The sequence below is a fragment of the Salminus brasiliensis genome, chromosome 3, assembly GCF_030463535.1.
Source record: "Salminus brasiliensis chromosome 3, fSalBra1.hap2, whole genome shotgun sequence".
In the NCBI taxonomy this organism is placed as follows: Eukaryota; Metazoa; Chordata; class Actinopteri; order Characiformes; family Bryconidae; genus Salminus; species Salminus brasiliensis.
In genome coordinates, this window is record NC_132880.1 from 25,173,740 (window position 1) to 25,189,635 (window position 15,896).

The following is a 15,896-nucleotide window of genomic DNA, read 5'->3' on the forward strand; positions in this document are numbered from 1 at the left end:
ATTTAGCACCAAAAAGAGGGACAACTACCTCTTTTTTTTTCCCCTCAATGAATGAAGAAACTGCAGATATTGCTTTCAGTTTTTACCAAATCGCGTCAGTGGGAGTAGTGCTAGTTACAAAAATATATATATGTATAGAATATATATATATATATATATATAATCTTTATTAATCAGTAAATCTTTAGAACAGCCAGTGTTGCCAGTGCAAAAAGAGATATCAAAACAATGGTCAGAAACTCAAAACCAACATAAGGTTTAATCATATTAAACCATTTTACAGTAAAAACATTAAACATTTGGCAAATAATCACAAATATGTAGTAACATCATGTCCTTATGTCACTGTTCTATCTTATTCTGTATTTTTAAAGTTTTGTTTTATTTGTTTATTTATGAGAAAAACACTTCAAAGTGTGTGGGCATTTCTTGATAAATAGACAAACAGAAATAGTCCAGATTGTTTCATGAAATCGTCCGTTATTCTTAGAAACAAGTTTTCTTACAGTGGTGATCTGCCTTACTGTCCCGCTTTCATTAGGACCAGGTGTTTGTTTTGTTTTGTTTTTTGGGAAAGGGTGGACTGGATCTTTCATTCCAAAAATGCTGACATTTATAACAGTCCAGTCAGTCCACTGCGCGAGAAGGTGCACACTGCACAGTCTTCAGTAGATCAAGGGTGGAATGCCACTTCCAAACAGCAGCCTCCAAGATGAAGGAACCCTCCAAGGAATGGAACCCTGCTGCTGAAAGAGAGAGAGAGGGAAAACCACTAACTACATTACACATCAGAACCCCCCCCTAGTTAGATTATCACCGTTCCTCTTATTCTGGTAACTAGTAGGATTGCAAAAAAAAAAAAAAAGTGTTGGGTAAGATTTTAAGTGGGATAATGGCAATAATAAACTGACATGCCAAAAGTCATGGGACAGCCGTATGTAAATACAGGGTATGCATCCTGCTGGAACACGCCCCCTTTAGTCAGACTAAGTGGAAAACATTCTGCAGCATGGCAAAGTTTATCAGGGAACGCAGCCGAACCAGGAATGAAACAATGAAACAACAATCTTTCTGATCGGTCTCAAGTTGAAGTTATTTGGACTCTGCCGCGATCTAATGAATGGTCTTGGGAATGTTTTCCATTGTTTTCAGGCACATTCATTAGACCACAGGTTTGTGGACTTTTCCTTTTAATCAGACTTGTGACTTCATTAAACAGTCATTAAAGCTCGCACACATCTTGGTGCCTGGATTGCAGTCGTTTCTGTGAATTGCAGCAATCCATTAATTCCTTTTCTCTTCTGTAGAAGAAAGCTCCTGCAAAATATTTTTGTACAGTCAAACACAACAGCTTTCCAGTTTTTGCATTATCCTCTTTAGGTCATGAAGTGGTGTTACTTTAGGGAATGGCTTGGGAATGCCCATAGGCCTGATTGTAGGTGCCAGATGAATAGGACATTACATTACCAAAATATACATCACAGAAAGCTTTACCACCCACAGGGCACAGTGCAATGGGTGTTAATGATTGTGACAGGCAGCTTCTGTGAACAATTGCACACTTTAAAATACAAACTTTGGGAACTGACTGCTCAATCGCCGTCTAAAATATACCACCCCTTTACAAACGCCACTGCAGATGACGATAATCAGTGTTTTTCCACCTCACTCGTTAATCACTCACTCATTAATGTTACGGCTGATTGTTGTATACGTATGCCATATGGGCCATGCTTATCACTGAACATTAGTTTTGAACAGTGGATTTTTCTTTTTGTCTGAGAACAAACAATTAGTAACCCAAATCATTATTAAAGGTATCATCATTATTAAAGGTAGTTTTTTAGGGTAGTCTTTATTTGAACTTTGTGGCAAGTGCCTAAATAAAAGCACAAACTAACAATGTTTCTCACAGCCTGTGAGGGTGTGTGAAATTAACCATGACACTGTTACTTACACAGTGAGCAAGCCTACAAGAGGTTTTCCAGAAGCTTTGAGCTATCATGAATCTATATAGAACCATTGCCTTAATAAAGAACCCTTAAGGGGATAAAAAAAAAAATAATAATAATAAAAAAAAATCATGGTTACACCAAGCGCATTGTACACACACACAGACACACACACAGACACACACCTTCTCTAAATGTGCACTCACAGGTTTTTCCACCAGGTGGAGCCAGTCGTTTAGGTGGTTAGTCAGTGTGAAAGCATCTGGGACGTTATCTCCCTCAGAGCAGAAGAGCAGTACAACAGCCAGCGGGACACTCTCCGTACAGCTGAGCAAGAAAAGAACCACAATGATACACAGCTCCTACAGCCCAGACAGGTGACATCATATCTGTTAATCACTTACATCGATTTAATTCAACATGAATCTGCAGTGTGTATTTTTTATAGCTTGACAGTAATAATTGTGATTTAACAGCAATTTAATCCAGTATGAATCTCTCAATACCAGTCTGTGTAGAGGCCTTTAGTCACTCCTCCTCCGGGGATATAGAGGCGTTTTTCCGAGTCATTAATGCCAGGAAAAGCGCTCACTCTCTCCAGCTCAGTCCAGCCCAGCTCCCTCAGAGTGTCTCCAGCATCCTGCAGAGCTGGACTCAGCAGGTACCGCAGGGCCGCTCTGAAAGAAAGACAAAACAGACACAATAAGCACTCAGATAAGGACATTACACTCTCAAAATGTATAACGTAACCTCCTAAACGCTAATGGTCTGTATAAAAGGGCCACATTTCAATTCAGAACCTGCACACTAAATTTTGACTAAATCATAGCAATAGCTGAACAATAATTAATAGTAGTTCCTGAATAAATCCTAGTAGATACTGAATGATTCATAGGGGATACAGAACAAGTGAGATGCTGGCAAATTTGCAGCAGTTACTAAATAATAATAATAATAATAATAATAATAAACACCTCCACTTGTCCAAAGTGAAGCAATTAAAAACCAGGCATTAGTAATGAACATTAACTGCATTAGTAGAGGAGGTGATAGATACCCGTGGAGCTGCTGGTCGTCTCTGTGGAATGCATGACTGCTGGACAGGAGCACCGTTCGGGAGAATCCACTACTTTTAATCCAGGACACCAAAAGCTTCCGGAATGATTTTACCTTAGTCTTTTTAAGAAAAACATGCACATATACACACACACACACACACACGTCAACCACTGTAACAGTCCTACATGCAAGATCCTAAAACTTAATAATTATCATGAAAAAATAAATACATTGCATCAACACAGCAGCCTCGTTTCACTGATCACAGTTATCTGGATGCAGATATGTGAGATCTTTAGGTTGGAAAGCATGTCTGCAGCATAGATTTGGACTGAATTAATTGTGATTGTATGGAATAAACAGTGAGTGTTTAGTGAGTGTTACTGCTCACCCTCACTCTGGTAGCAGTTAACCTCACCTATGGGGTAAGTTATAGCATATAGAGATCCCACTCCCGCTTCCACACTGTTCTCATACACCCAGAACCAAGTTAATGATTAAAGTTTATTTAAGTTGCTATTTATAATAACACCACCTAAAATAAGACAGTTTTACACTCACCTGTAAGACTGGGGTCCGAATCTGAAGCACAACCAACCTCAGACCACTGTGTGAGTACACTGCACACACAAACATCAGCAGTATCAGTAGCTGAAAGCAACACACCTTCTCAGGCCACAGTCAAGCAGGAGCCAGGGGTGTTGGAGCATGGGGTCAACATACAGTCCGATGCAAAAGTCTGGGCACCCCTGGTGAAATCGCTTGGGGTGCTGATTTTGTTTTAATAAGTACTGCTTAATAGGTGAACAAAGCCTTCTAGGAACATTGCTCTAAGGATCTGACTGCATTCAGCCATGTGAGATCAGACACTGATGTTTTCCATGATTAGCTCTGCCACCCCAGCTCATCCCAAGGATATCTAGTAGTGTACAGTAGTGTGTACAGGTCTGGTGTACAATGCTGCAATGACTGACCTTCTGCATTAGTGCTGAGCTGATCCGCTCCATCCGCCGCCGAGCTGCTGTAAGGATTGTTGCCCGCCATGGGGACCAGACAGTCGGTGTGAAAGTGTCCCACCCTCGGCATGTTCAGCGTGGAGATGATCAGGTCTGCAGCCAGCTGGCCCACATTTCCCACGGAAACAGCGGGCTGAAGAGGAGTAACAGTCGTTAACACAGCAAACGTGACTTAAGGCAACAGCAATCGTGATGAAGCACAATATTTCACACATCCTCCTCAAACTTACCGCGATCAGAGTAAATCCCTTAAAAGAGGGCGTCGAGTCCTCGCTAGGGATAAACATAGTGAATTAGCAAGACTTTACTGATGAAAGTGAAGAAATCTGTCCAAGAAGTCTTGTTAAACGTGCAGCACTGTTAGTTTCACATTCACGGCGCAGATTCGCTGAAATCCGCACTACCGGAACACGGTAATGTGAATGACTTGTAGATCTGATCATGCACTGGCGACGCGAAGCCCTGACCAGAAATCCTTTTTTTTTTTAAGAAAAAAACAAACATATCATTATAAAACACGTCCTGCTCATTTACAGCATACCCAAATAATCCCCTCGTTGTGTTTTCAAAGACACGTTCCTACAAAATGTATGAACTTTCCTACACGAATTATGTTCAGGCGATTGGCAATGACACATGTGGAAAACATGTCAAAATAAAAGTCACCAGTTCACACATAAACCAGGCGGCTTCCATTATACAATAAAAAAAAACCGCTAGATGGAGCTGCCGAGCCAGTCGTGATTGAAGGGAGGTGAAAGGGGCTAAAATGTTAATACATGTTTCTAGTCGTTGAGCGAGATTTTTTTTAATAACAATGCAAAACTAAAAGTAAAAAAAAAGTGTAACATTATTACAAAATATTTTATATGTTTTATTTAATTTTAATTGAAAAATTTCTGTAGCAAGGCCCGCCACTATAGCGAGATCATCTTGAACTTTTAAGACGGATGCGCAAATTGAAGCGCCGACTTCAGATTTTAAAATGCTACAAACTTGCGCAGCCTTTGGCGGTACGGTGAAGAGAGGTTTGCAGACCAAGGAGCCGTTTATCACTTTCCTCAGGTTAGAGTGATTTTATGAGGCATTCTGTTCAGGGGTGGATAATCCTGAGACTGCAGTAGTTTATTAATAGAGTAATGTTGTGTTTCATGAAAGCTGAAAGTTTGCTAATTTTGATAATAAACCTAATCTGCAGTGGGGTTGACTAATTTCAATTGCAACGGTAACAAATAGTGTAGTACTGTAGTGAATAATATTTGTTTGTATGGTTTTGTATATATATATTTTGACAGTGTGGTTGATAATGGTATATATATATATATATATATATATATATATATATATATATATATATATATACATATAATTTACTGAGGAGGGGAGTTGGTGCTAGGCTGAAAGCTAACATGGCTACAACCCCTTTAACTTGCTAACAGCACACTGTTATTTATTATTTAATAATTTTTATTTAATAATTAGAAAAAAAATGATTACAGTATTCTAAAAACTACACTAAACGTTGTTTACTACTGCCAGCAGGACCTCATCTCTCCAAAAACCTCAGAGCGGATTTTCTCGTAGGTTCTGTCTTGATAAATCTAAATAACTAAATTCTGAAGGAAATATGATAACCTTATTCCGTTACACAACAGCAGCAGTATTTAGAAAATTCAAACTTCCCAAGAATACATCCAGACATTTGGTACTGTACTTGGCTGGACGTGGACATTTAGAACAGTTCTTGGGCTGCGACTGATGACTTTTTTTTTACAGTGCCACAAAAACACTAGTACAGACAAGAAGTCAGACTAAGGATGGCCAAAGTCCTTATAAGCAAGTATGTCTTTGCAGCACCGCTGGGCAGTTTTTTCCAGTCATACGAGACCAGGCTTCTATATCTGTAAATGGAGAGCGACCAAACTACTGTAAACTCAAGGTCAGAGAAACGTTTCAAAGCCATCATTTAGATCACTGCTAAAATCTCACAGTAACCTCATGAATAGTTTCTAGCGTAGTTTCTAGCGTATAGTATGTATATAATTATAATATTAGTTATTGTACAGGGTAGTGTGTGATAGTACATGAGCATTAGCAAGCTGAAACTGACTGAACTAGCTAGCTAACGCTTTAATCCAAGGTCCCACACGCCCAGAGCTAGAGGTCTTCAGGGACATGAAAATGAAGCCCAAACCCAGAAATCTACCCCTGAGTTTCAGACGCAGTCCAATCAGGCCAGACCTGATTAAAACCCACTACCCTGAACTGTAACAACTAGAGATTATGGGGTATTGTTTTTAGACGGCAGCATTTTCCTATCCTTTACTCCATTACACCGTTTTCCCTGTAAGGGCAGTGCTTGCTCTGCAGTGAGACACAGACCTGCAGTCATGACATTAGAAAACGGATGTGGAGGAGCACAAACATGACATCAGAACTGCAGCATTTAACGCATGGCTAATAATAGCAAGGCCCAGTTTCATGTTGTGATGACCAAGAATGAAATGATCTCCTTGTTTTTGATTCATTTTTTGATGATTATATTCATTAAGTTATTCAGTTTTATATTCAGTTTTCTCGTTAAATTTGACTTTTACTTGTTTTATTCAGTCAGTGCCCTCCCCCCAAAAAAGGAGGCTTTTCTTGGACATGGGTCATGTTGTGTTACCATTATTTCTTGTTGCACGCCCACGCACAGACACACGCACAGACACACATACATAGTAGCAGATAACAGAAGTTATTTTTCCTCTCTTTCTCTGCTAATGTTGCTCTGTGGGTTTCAACTTGCCTTTTTCTCTGATTAGCTTGCTAGCCTCTGATGTCACACAGCCCTAATCACAGCACCTCTCCAAAATGTCACTGTGATAATTCAAAAAGTTTGCCGAGCTCCTCTCCTCTTGTTCTTGCATGACGCTGTTTTAATGAACACAGACTCTGCTCCTCGTCTACGAGGCAGTAAAAGAGCTAAACTAGAGATAGCTGAACTGATAGGAACATTTAGCAGCTGTAGAGCTAAAACATTGCTCTTTTGTAGCGTATAAAAGAAAAGAAGACCCCTGACCTTTTTTTATACTATTAATTATGTGTGTGAAAGAGCAGATATACGGAGTATAATGGATTCAGAGCCAAAGGCTTTGACATTCTTCACAATACTGCACTCACAGTCTGGAAGCAGTTTAGTGAGGAACTGGCAACCACGTCCAATTCTACACTCTCAAAAAGGGTTCTTTGGTAAGGTAATGGTTCTACATAGAACCAACTGAATGCATCAGTTGTTTTTCTTTGTGTCAGGTTAAAGCCAGAAGATTGTCCTGTATTGCACTAAAATGGGTTCAAATAATGTCCTATTCTACTCTCTTAGTAGGGGGATGGTTCTGCATAGAACCAACTGGATGCTTCAGCTCATCTTTGTCAGGTTAAAGCCTGAAGATGCTTCTGTATTGCACTAAAATTGGTTCACGACGAATCAGAGAACCTTTTTCAGTACCATAGAGAACACGTTTTTAATGTAGTAAAACATGATGTATGAAATGTTTATTTATGATAAAAAATATGACAAATAAAATCCCTCCGCTACTGGATCGCCACTGTGATAATGTGATGTGGCTGTCCTAACATTCTAATACGGGAGACAACAATATGAATATACAAATATTGCTAACCCATCAACTGCTGATGCTCATCCTGCTCTCTCTGCTCTTTTTCCTTCAGGGCCAACTTAATGCAAACGAGCTGAGCGGCGGTCATTCAGATAAGTGGTAAACGCTTGTGTCCACAGTCTGAGCTTCATGCTGAATAGCTGAACACAGAGTGGAGCATACAGAGTGGGAGATACAATGCCTGGAAAAATATGCATTGAAAGGATGATATATATATATATATATATATATATATATATATATATACATATATATATATATATATATATATATTAGGTCACTTTGGAGCTCAGAACCAGCCTTCAGTTCCACACACACTTTTACCTGCTTATGTTTTAGCAACATGCCCTACAAACAGGTAGCAGTGGGCAGGGGAAGGAATTATGCTTGCTGTGATGCTGTGTTGCCATAAACAGTGCAGCTACTGCAGGTTTAGAATGTAGAAATAAAACACTTAATAAACAGGCATGTATAGGTCTCTATTGCTTATTTTTATGTATTTATTTTCAGTTTTCCTTGTTTACTGTTCCTTACTCAGTATATAGAGAGTAGCCAACAATATTGGAAACTTGTAGTGTAATTTAGTCTATTGTTAAAGAGTGTCCCATCTGGAAAAATATAAACATATAAACAAGTACACTGCATTTCATTCCACAATTTCACACACTAAAATCTAAATACGTCTAAATATATATTTTAGGACATATTGCCTATATAGCAAATATACATTTAGCATATTAAATGTAAACACTAGTTTCATAGGTACAGATAAATGTAAGATAAATTACTGCATGTTTATAGATATCAGTGTGTCACACAGTGTCAGAAACCACATAAGCAAGTCTGTTTATACGCTATATGGACAAAGTTATTGGGACACCTGCTCATCCAGTGTTTCTTCAGAAAATCAAAGGTATTAAAAAGATAAAAAGTTTGTCTTGCTTTTGTTGAAGTAACAGTTTAGAAGTAACAGGAGGTCTTTAATACGGCTATTAAAACAGTAAGGAAGTATGTCTGTACCATATCTGTCTGTCTATCTATATGTCTATATAGCCGTTCTGACTCTGGTTGATTTCCGACAGTGTGAAGAGTAATAAAAAACGACAGTATCCACTTCCGAATGTACGGAACTAACAGAATAGCTGTTAAAACAGTAAGAAAATGATAACACACTACTTCACAGGAACCAAAGTGCATGAAATTAGTCACTTTGCAGGCCTGCCATGGAGCGAGTCATACTGCAGGCCACACACACACAACAGGCCGTGCTAACAAAGAACATACAAGTGTCTGTATGTGTGTTTGCAGTCTGTGTGACTGCTTTTCACAATCAGCATTATGAAACAGTGTCCTAATGAAATTCAGCAAGTAACGCTGCCGCTGTGACGTGATCTGCGGAATGACTTTCTTCTGAACTTTCAGTGGCTACAGCACGTTGTTGCTGAGCTAACCAGCATACTCCAAGACAGCAAACGTGCGAAGAAGTGCTGAGTCATGATTAAAGGCTCAGTTAGCCAGATTTGGGGAGAGCTAAGCAGAGGGAGAAAGAGAGATAGAGGTAGAGGTCATACACTCAGGTGCCGGTGGTGATGATGCAACACAGTGAGAGAGAGACAGACAGAGAGAGAGAAAGAATGGCTCCCTCACTGTTAATCCTGCAATCTGCTGCTTAACCTGTAATCTCAGTGCTAATACTTCTACTGCTACCAGTATATCTGTGAGGAAACTCATTTCTCCTCAGTTCCATTTGCGTCCATTTCTAATTCATAATTTATCTAATCTGTTGTCTAATTTCTTTCAGTTCTGTTGTGCTGTACAGTGATGGAACAAACTTTCCCTGGGTGTCTGAACGGCAGAGTCGCTAGCTGTCTTCAAACGCAGGCTGAAGACCCACCTCTTCTGATAATACTTGGGCGAATAGTAGAGTACTATGGTCTCCATATTGACTTGAGTTAGAGGTATCTTCGAATTTTTAGCCTATTCAAACTAGCTGAGGTTATTCTTGAGTAAATAGCAAAGCACTTTTGTAAGGCACTCTGGATAAGAGCGTCTGCGAAATGCCCTAAATGTAAATGTACAGTAGACCACACCGCTCCCTCTTGCGGTGTTCAATTTGTCACTTTTCCAACTAGCCGTACCACCCTGTAATACCTATGACTGGATATTGGAGTTTCTCCTCTCCTCTTGCTCACAAACAGCGTCCTAAAAACGCCCTAAATGTTCTAAAAAAAAAAACTAAGAACAAATAATAATCATTATATTTTGTTGCTTCTCGATCTTTCCATTTCACCAAGGACATTTCATCAAGAAAGCCAGAATAGCTGCTGCAGGCCCCAGGGACTGTGAGGGACCGTCTGTAAAGTGCGGACGCTGTTTAAAAACGTAAAACTTTCACAGCAATAAGGAGCCTGTTGGTGTTTTTTATAAAGTCTCTATGTGATTATGATATTTACCACCCATAAACATCCAAAAAGGTAAGCTAATGTTGCCCCCTTAGATTTATGCACCTTAACAATATTTACTTTATATTTACTAGTTTTTATTGTTTAATGTTGATAACTACCAGAAGTGTTTCAGGAAGCACAACCATTCAACCTGTCATTGCAGATTTACACCTAAACCTTCTCTGACCTCACCTGCCCACTCTCCGAACAGCAAGCATTACAAGACTGCATCTGTCTATCCACATGCCCAACAACCTTGTATATGTGGACACCTCTTCTAATGAGTGCATTTAGCTACTTTAGGTTGCACTCATTGCATTAGTGTGATCAAATTTTCACAGCTGTGCTTCGAAATGTAGTAGCAAGCCTCCCCGGGACAGTATCTATTTAAATAAATATTTTTAAAGTAAAGAAATAGAAATAAAATAAAATAGATCTATGATATAATATTTGGACTAAAACAAATGTGATATAAAAAGGATAATGAGAGAACATACAATATACACACTTTCTCCCACACTGTGACCCAACTGAATTCCGCCAGGAATCTCAAAAAGAAGCATCTACTTTAGTTTAGCATTTGACTAGATTTTATATATGTATAAATATCATCACTGTCCAATGAAAATCTCTTTACAGGAGACGTAAAAACTTTGAATGGAGGTCAGTGTAAAATAAGAGTTGATTAAGAGCATTTCTATTGGTCTATTCATCCAGAATTATTCCCACAGTAGGCAGAAACAGCTACAGGGTGCAAGTCATTGAGAAAACTATAAACAGACAAAAATGGACGTCCCTGTTTTCCATTAGACAGCAGCGATATACATATTTAATTGTTTGATGTATGATTACATCAAAACAAAATAATAAATTATACAAGTAAAGCAGTAATAATCAAGTAATAATAAAAAGGATATTGATAGTGTGTAATAATGGTATTAATATTTGAAGCTGTTTAACATTAAGGGTGTGAGCTGAGAGTGTGTGTGCTGTGTGAGGGACTGTGTGTTTGTCTCTTTGAGGTGAATTACAGAGAGAGCGTGCAGCTTTAAACAGCTAAGAGCTGCTAACTGCTGTGTTCTGGTTCTGAATAGCTCCACCTGTCTGCACACACACACACACACACACACACTGCCTAATCCAGTAAGCTCCGTCGCTCTGAGTCCATGGTTAGTGACGCAGTCTCGTCAGGTCAGCTCCTGCTGTGGCTGGCTCCAGGCCCCTACAGGTCCTGCCTGGCTCCATCAGCTGCTGTAACCTCTGCCAGACTCTCTCTCTCTCTCTCTCTCTCTCTCTCACACACACACACACACACGCACACACATCTTTGCAGAAGATCCAGCATTTCTTTTGTATGTCCACCTCTGAAGCAGTAATGATAGCAGCCTGTAATCTTTTGGGAAGGGTTTACACAAGATTTTGCTGTGAGGAGGACTTGACTTGAAGAAAATAAGGTCAGGTACTGATGTTGTATGATTAGTTCTGCCAGTTGAACTCATCCCAAAGGTACTGGATGGAGTGTCATCACTCGAGAGAATGCAGTTCCGCTGCTCCACAGCACAATGCCGGAATGCTTTGTTTGCCCCTCAAACCCACAGCATAGGGACCTTTGGCTCATGTGTGGCCGCTCCAGAGATTATACAAGCTGTGTCAGCATTGAGTGCTCACTGAACTCACTCATGAAACTTTGAGGATAATTTTTTAAACAAGATTAGTGTAGAGGGGGGAAAAGGAAAAGGACTAGCATTTGAGCTTTTAGATGATAAAGGTTTTACACATAGATCATGATAGGGCTATATTTTAGATGTGGCTGGTAATAGAGAGGCAAAACCACTTTTTGACTGAAAAAAAAACCTCACTGTTCTGCTGTATGTCAACACCTGCATAAATATGACCTCCATTGAAGAGTCACCACCAAATTCATCATCAGTGAGTGACCTATTTCAGAAAGTCCTGTAAACTAGAACCTTTTTTTTTGCAGTGAACAAAGGTATCCGGAGAAAAAAGGGTGCAGAATTTTATGAAAAGAACACCTTTCCAACTGTTAAGCACAGAAGTGGCTTATGTTGTTAAGAGTTTTAAAGCCCCAAAGCCCCCATTAGATGTCCTTTGTGCTTCTGGAGGCTAATGTAGATCACAAGAAAGTGGAGCTCACACCCCACCAATTGGCATGGTCTAGCGATTATGGTCAAACTATTATATCACAGGTTTGGTCACATGCAGGTCACAATGATGATGATGATGATGCACATACTGATCTGATGCTGTTTTTGTTTTTGAGGCCAAGCCATGGTTTCTAACATTTTTTTGTGTGTGTTAAATGCACCAATTTGTTAAAACCACCAGCATGGGAACTGTGGGCCAATGCGGATATCTGTTCATTTTCATCATGAGCGGATGTGAAAAGTGGTACACAAACATGTATGTTCTGTATGTATCTTCAAAAAATACTTCTATTACACAACATCACCATGTAATGTACATGTAGTGCAGTCGTACAGATCAAACTACCAGTATGTCCTAATCCCTGTGCCTATACCATGCCTTAATCTGATTAAATATATTTATTCTAATGGTTAAAGGGCTCATATCATGCAAATCTGACGTTTGTTCTGGATTTGTTTGAAATAAAGAAGCTTAATAGTAAACATTGTTAAACATCTTCAAAACGTAGTGTTCATGCCATCACACTTGGAAACTTTACTACACTGCATAAAACGGTATTACTAATTCATTGCTTTTTGGATGCCACAAAGACCAATATATGTGCATATATCTGCCTATTACAGAAGTTTAGCTTCACCAATTTGCACTGAAATGATAAAGATTATTATTATGAATTATTAGATTATTATAAACATAGCTAATTTGCTGTATGTTATGTATGTCGCAATGGAAAAAAAGTGTTAATTCTAAGGGGATCTGTAGATGTCTTTGAAGCCTGTTAAACCTTGGCATTGTATATTTTACTTATTGTTTAATTCATTTGTTTTCCTGATTGTTATCTTTTGACCTGCATGTGACAGACCAGGGTTCAGTTTTCCTACCGGTGCCCTTGGCCAAGACTCCCAACAGTACATTTGCCTTCCTTTGTTAAGTTGCCTTGCCATGTAAAGTAGTACATGGACTGAGAGCGTAGAGTAATATTACAGGATTTTTCACAAATATGTCTCATGTTACACAGTTCCTGCTCCTTCAAACTTACACACTGCAGTTAGTAGAGTGCCAAGCCCAAAGCAGCAACAACAGCTGCACTGCACTTATCTACCTGTTACAGTCTGTGGAGCATCACAATTATTTTAAAGCTGTTATTTTTAGGTGAAAATGCTTTAACGTATCAAGGTATGATTACCAACAGCTCTGTGGTCAGTAACAAACTGTCTTGACTTTACATTCATAAGCTTAGTAAGTTTTTCTTAGCAAGGGGAACCTCAGTGTTCTCGTGATAAACAGTGTTTAAAGTGAAACCGTTAACATGGTCAATTTGAGCTAAACAGCAGAACTATAACAGCAAGTAGTCAGCCCGTTCACTGCCAGTGAAGCATGTTTTCTTACATGGATGATTACAAATTGCCAGGGACATTTTGAGTGAAGAAGTGCACTGGCACAGATCAATTGCCCATAGACCGGTAGAATCTCATGGACCTATGGTAAAAAATCTATAGAAGATACACGTATATCTAAGGTAGAAACCCATAGTAGATACCCATAGATCACATAAATCTATAGCAGAAACCCTCAAAAAATGTTATGGACCTGTCATAAAAAGCTATATTAGATACCCATAAGTCTGATGTAGGAACCCACAGTAAATACCCATAGACCCCTTAAATCTATACCGGAAACCCACATAAACCTACATTAGAATACCACCAATATACTGTATAGCAGATACACATAGATTTATAGTAGAAAACCATGGTCGACACCCACTGTAGAAACCCTTAATTCCACAGTAGACACTCTGTAGAAACCCATACCACCTACCCCAGACACTGTAGTAGAGATCTATATTAACCCCAGTGGGTGGAGGAATGACCCACCTGGGGCATCAAGGGATACGTTTTCAACCTTTTCCTCAGGGCAAAGTGAGGAATGGGTGAAAACACACACATGCACCATTGGGAGTTTGCAAGTAGCCCCGCAGTAGCCCTGCTCTCACCTCTGACTGAAATAGCTGTCCCTCATGCCTGGCCGTTAGGTAACACATAATCAGAGAGAGAGGCGCATTATCGGCCTGGGCTGGCTCCCCCAGTGCAGCACTAATGATCCATGCTAAAGCTCAGCTTATCTAACGATAGGAGCCCGTGGCTGATATAGCGGCCAACTGGAAGCCTATTGGGTGTCCGCTGGAACGACAGTGAGGTTGTCTTGAGTGAAGGAGGGATGAGGTGAAAGAAGGAGGAGGAAGGAGGGTTCTCCTCACATGAGCAGCTAATGGCTTGGCCCTCAGGCTCACACGCACTGCTACAGGCAGCCAAAACATGGCCCCGCTTAAACATTAGTGCAAGCACAGGACCCAGCAGGACTGATCATGTGTATTGTAACTTATAGGAATAGTCAACATGATGCTAAATACTAAGCTAAATATCCCATTATCTGATGGCTACATGATCCTTCTATCTCCATTAAAATGGGGAAAGTGTGAAAAGGATGGTGGTGAATAGAACCTCTCTAAATGAATAGAAGTCTCTAAAAGCTCCCTCACAGAAAGTTATTACACTAAATAGTCATCAAGGCCGAGATGCCTGATGCCTGAAACATTCTTTTGCCATAGTTTTCATGATGGAGGAATACATGCATCATTCTTACACCATCATCAGCATTATATAGAGAACTCAGAAGGCACATATAGGTTTATTGGTGGTTTTAGACAGTAAATAACCTGACTATATTTGGGTTGTACTCCCGTTGTACTCCCGGAGTCGGTATGTTTCTTTACAGTAGGCCATTTCACAGCAAACCCCACTCTGAAGCACTGTTTACATCTCAACCACTAAATTATGCAGGCATATTGAAGATGTGCCTTTTAAATCAATTTATTCATTCAGAGAAATCCAAAGCCTCTCTCATATGGCATTAGCACACGATTCTGCTGATTCATTTTATTCACATCCATACAGGCCTTTTCAAACATGCAAAAAATGATGCAAATGTCTGCATGAGTGTCATATTGCGCGGCCTTGCGCTCGTGCCAGCGCTGCAAGAGATGCACGCAGCTGCCTGAGTCAGCAAGCAGCCGTGCGCTGGGCCTTAAGAAGCCATTAAGAAAAAAGTCCTTGTGATTTAAGGCTAATGAGAGGAGGCTTTGATGAACTTAATCTCCTTAAGTAAAGCATGGCGTCCAATGTGAGGGGGACATCTGCTTTCAGCCATGGCCTGTTGAGTTCTGCACAGCGCATTACACTGTGGTGAAGTCTCGAAAAACACATTAAGCACATGCTTTTGCATGATTTTATTGACTGTATGCATTGGTTCTACGTTGTATTTCAAACACATTTCAAATGCTGGTCAAGCAGCCCCAGACCAGCATTAACCAGTATTTTTCCATACTAGAGCAAAACCAATGCACTTAATAATATTTAAAACAAACTATGATTGGTATATAATGTCAATGTAAATATACTAGCAAATGTATGTACTTATTTAAAATATGTTAAAAATACATTAATATTATTCTTTCATTAAATGCTTGCACAACTTTGAGATCACACTTATATATGATATAATATGCAAATATAATATAGTGTATATTTTATAAAT

The 15,896-nt window shown here is 39.5% G+C and overlaps 1 protein-coding gene across 4 annotated transcripts; it reads right to left on the minus strand.

The window, feature by feature from the left end:
* Positions 1-298: 298 nt before the first annotated feature.
* psmg2 (proteasome (prosome, macropain) assembly chaperone 2) lies at positions 299-4,426 on the minus strand. Of its 4 annotated transcripts, none has more exons than XM_072674704.1 (7): positions 4,258-4,426; positions 3,986-4,160; positions 3,573-3,631; positions 3,010-3,128; positions 2,459-2,629; positions 2,159-2,279; positions 299-743 (listed from the first exon to the last, which is right to left on the minus strand). In XM_072674704.1, the coding sequence occupies exons 1-7, from the start codon at positions 4,312-4,314 to the stop codon at positions 666-668; spliced, it is 780 nt and encodes a 259-aa protein (XP_072530805.1). In that variant the 5' UTR covers positions 4,315-4,426; the 3' UTR covers positions 299-665. The 4 variants fall into 4 exon arrangements, with proteins under 4 accessions (XP_072530805.1, XP_072530804.1, XP_072530803.1 ...); XM_072674703.1 differs by having other exon boundaries at positions 299-746; XM_072674702.1 differs by having other exon boundaries at positions 2,138-2,279.
* Between the last annotated feature and the right edge of the window lie 11,470 nt (positions 4,427-15,896).